The sequence below is a fragment of the Eutrigla gurnardus genome, assembly GCF_963514095.1.
Source record: "Eutrigla gurnardus genome assembly, chromosome: 17".
In the NCBI taxonomy this organism is placed as follows: domain Eukaryota; kingdom Metazoa; phylum Chordata; class Actinopteri; order Perciformes; family Triglidae; genus Eutrigla; species Eutrigla gurnardus.
The window spans coordinates 24185841-24188340 of NC_139928.1; the positions used below are offsets into that span (position 1 = coordinate 24185841).

Consider the following 2500-nt stretch of genomic DNA (forward strand, 5'->3'; position numbering starts at 1 on the left):
TACTGCACTTAAAGGGATGAGGAGAAGATGACACGCCCCCCCCCATTAAATCACTGACTCTGGGTTTATTGTGTGTGTGTGTGTGTGTGTGTGCGTGTGAGGTGTGTGTGTGTCACCATCAACACAAACAGGCCAGCGCTAAGCTAACGCTAATCCATGTAATTGATTGCAGGCTTTGATCCTCAACCCGGCAGGTTAATACGGAGCTAACCGCGAGGCTAAATGCTAATCTCTCTCTCTCTCTCTCTCTCTCTCTCTCTCTCTCTCTCTCTCTCTCTCTCTCCTCACAGGCGACACCCACCATGACCTGTTGACATCATCAGGCCCCGCCCCCTCCCTTTCCCTCCTCCCTCTGTTCTTCCTCCAACAAGATGGCCTCGTCCAACTGGCCGTTGCCGTGGAGACGGTGGCGGCGGCGGCGGCCGCTGCTGCTGCTGCTCGTCTTCACTTCCTGTTTCCTGTCTGAGTCGGCGTCAACCACGCCCTTCCCCAAAGACCTGGAGCCGATCAACGTGGTGGACTCAGAGCGTGAGTGGACCGCTTGGAGTGACTGGATTCTGGGCTTCGGTCTTTCTAGGAGACCGGTTCATCATCGTGGTCCTCTAGTCCAGTAATGTCTCTCTCTCTCTCTCTCTCTCTCTCTCTCCCTCTCTCTCTCTCTCAGAGTCCTACCAGTTTCCAGGTTTCCAGGGTCTGCTCCAGGACAACGACACCCTGCGTCTGGGTCTGGACTTCCAGAGGTTGTTACGCATCAACCACATGTTGTACATCGCCGCCAGGTCAGTGGGGGGTCGATGCTGATCTGGGAACTGATCTAAGGATCTGTGAGGGGCTTCATGTTCTCCTTGTATCGTCTGTGAAACATGGAGATCTTCATCCAGCCGGTTTAGTACCTGCTGTCTGTCTGAGACATGGCTTTATGGAAATAACATCATCACATTTATAGTGGAGGAGTTTCAGTTGTATCGTTGTGATTTTAATGGGGATTTTGCCTCTGAAATGAAGATTTCATACTAGACAGGTTTCATACAGGTGCTGTAAATCCTTGAAAACACCTGCATTTTAGTGTGGGGCTTTCAAGGTTTGAAAAGTGCTTGAATTTAACTTTGGAGAAGGTGGAGGAACCCTGACGATAAGCATCTCTATGTTCCCTGAATGCTAATGTAGTTTACTTTTTATTAATATAAGTATTTTTATTATTATTATTATTCATGTTCCCGTACATCTTACCTTTGTTGACTCTCGTGGTCGAGGAGACACTCCTGATTGGTTAACAGGTTCATCATGTAAATGACTTCCTGTCGTTTCCATCATTGGAAGGTTGTGATTACAAAACTCTGCTTCCGTGTTTTTACTTGTTTCTTTATTTGAACTGAAAGTCAGCTGATTAGAACTCAGCGGTTTGTTCTCACGGGTGTCGAGAGGCATTCTGGGAAATATTGTAAACGATCCCTGACTTCATGAACAGTGACTGACGTGTTGATGAGGGTTATGACTATGATATTTATAAAAGTATAAATATGTATCTGACTGTTTGAACTCTGCAGGGATCACGTGTTCGCCATCAACCTGACGACCGCTGCAGACGACTTCGTCCCGCGACTGGTGAGTCAAAGGTCAAAGGTTCCTCGTTACTTTAGAAACGCTGCTCATGTTAGTTACATGTTAGCTCGGCATTAAGGAAAGAAAAGTGAGTAAGGTGACCTTGAATTGAGATGCTTGAGATGATTCTGACGTTTAGCATCAGATCACATTCTCAACGCTCACTTCCTGTCCCTGCTGTCACTTCCTGTCCCTGCTGTCACTTCCTGTTCCTGCTGTCACTTCCTGTTCCTGCTGTCACTTCCTGTCTGCCAGAAGCTGACGTGGCGCTCCAAAGATGTCAGCAAGTGTACGGTCCGAGGGAAGAACAGCGTGAGTTCTACCTTCCTCTTCTTCTTCTTCGTGTTTATCGCTGGTCACACATATAATCCGATGTTTCGTGTTTTCAGGACGTTTGTTACAACTACGTCAAAGTGCTTGTTCCCCGAAACGACGAGACGCTGTTCGCCTGCGGCACCAACGCCTTCAACCCCACCTGCCGGAACTACAAGGTGAGTCCCGGTCTGAGAGCCAGCTAGAGACCCGGTCTGAGACCCGGTCTGAGACCCAGTCACTCGGATGCCATCAACGCTGCAGAGGACTATTTTCAAAATAAATGCACGGTTTATTAAATAGCATTCCATCAAGAGTCCGATACGTCTGAATATGGGCACCCCTTATCACTGATAATATCTAATATATAGTTACACATCTGTGATTCACACAAACAACGTCTGTATTTAGTAGAAAACATCAAGACCTGCGCTCCATCCTGTTTCCTTCTTCTCCGGCAACGAGGCGATCACACAGAAATAACTTTATCAAAATATCCATTCATTCATTTTCAACGTTAAAATTCGACCTTCACAAACGTCGTATTCCGTGTTTCTTGCCTTCTGACCTTCGAACATCCGAACAC

General features: G+C 47.3%; 1 protein-coding gene across 2 annotated transcripts in view; it reads left to right on the forward strand.

The window, feature by feature from the left end:
• LOC311027701 (semaphorin-6D-like) overlaps nt 1-2500 on the forward strand; it is a 41252-nt gene that overhangs the window by 23205 nt on the left and 15547 nt on the right. For both annotated transcript variants that reach the window (XM_084031840.1, XM_084031841.1), the window contains exons 2-6: nt 291-528; nt 665-779; nt 1548-1605; nt 1858-1914; nt 1992-2093. In XM_084031840.1, the coding sequence (XP_083887966.1) occupies nt 372-528; nt 665-779; nt 1548-1605; nt 1858-1914; nt 1992-2093 (489 nt within the window). In that variant the 5' untranslated portion in view covers nt 291-371. The remainder of the gene's footprint in view (nt 1-290; nt 529-664; nt 780-1547; nt 1606-1857; nt 1915-1991; nt 2094-2500) is intronic.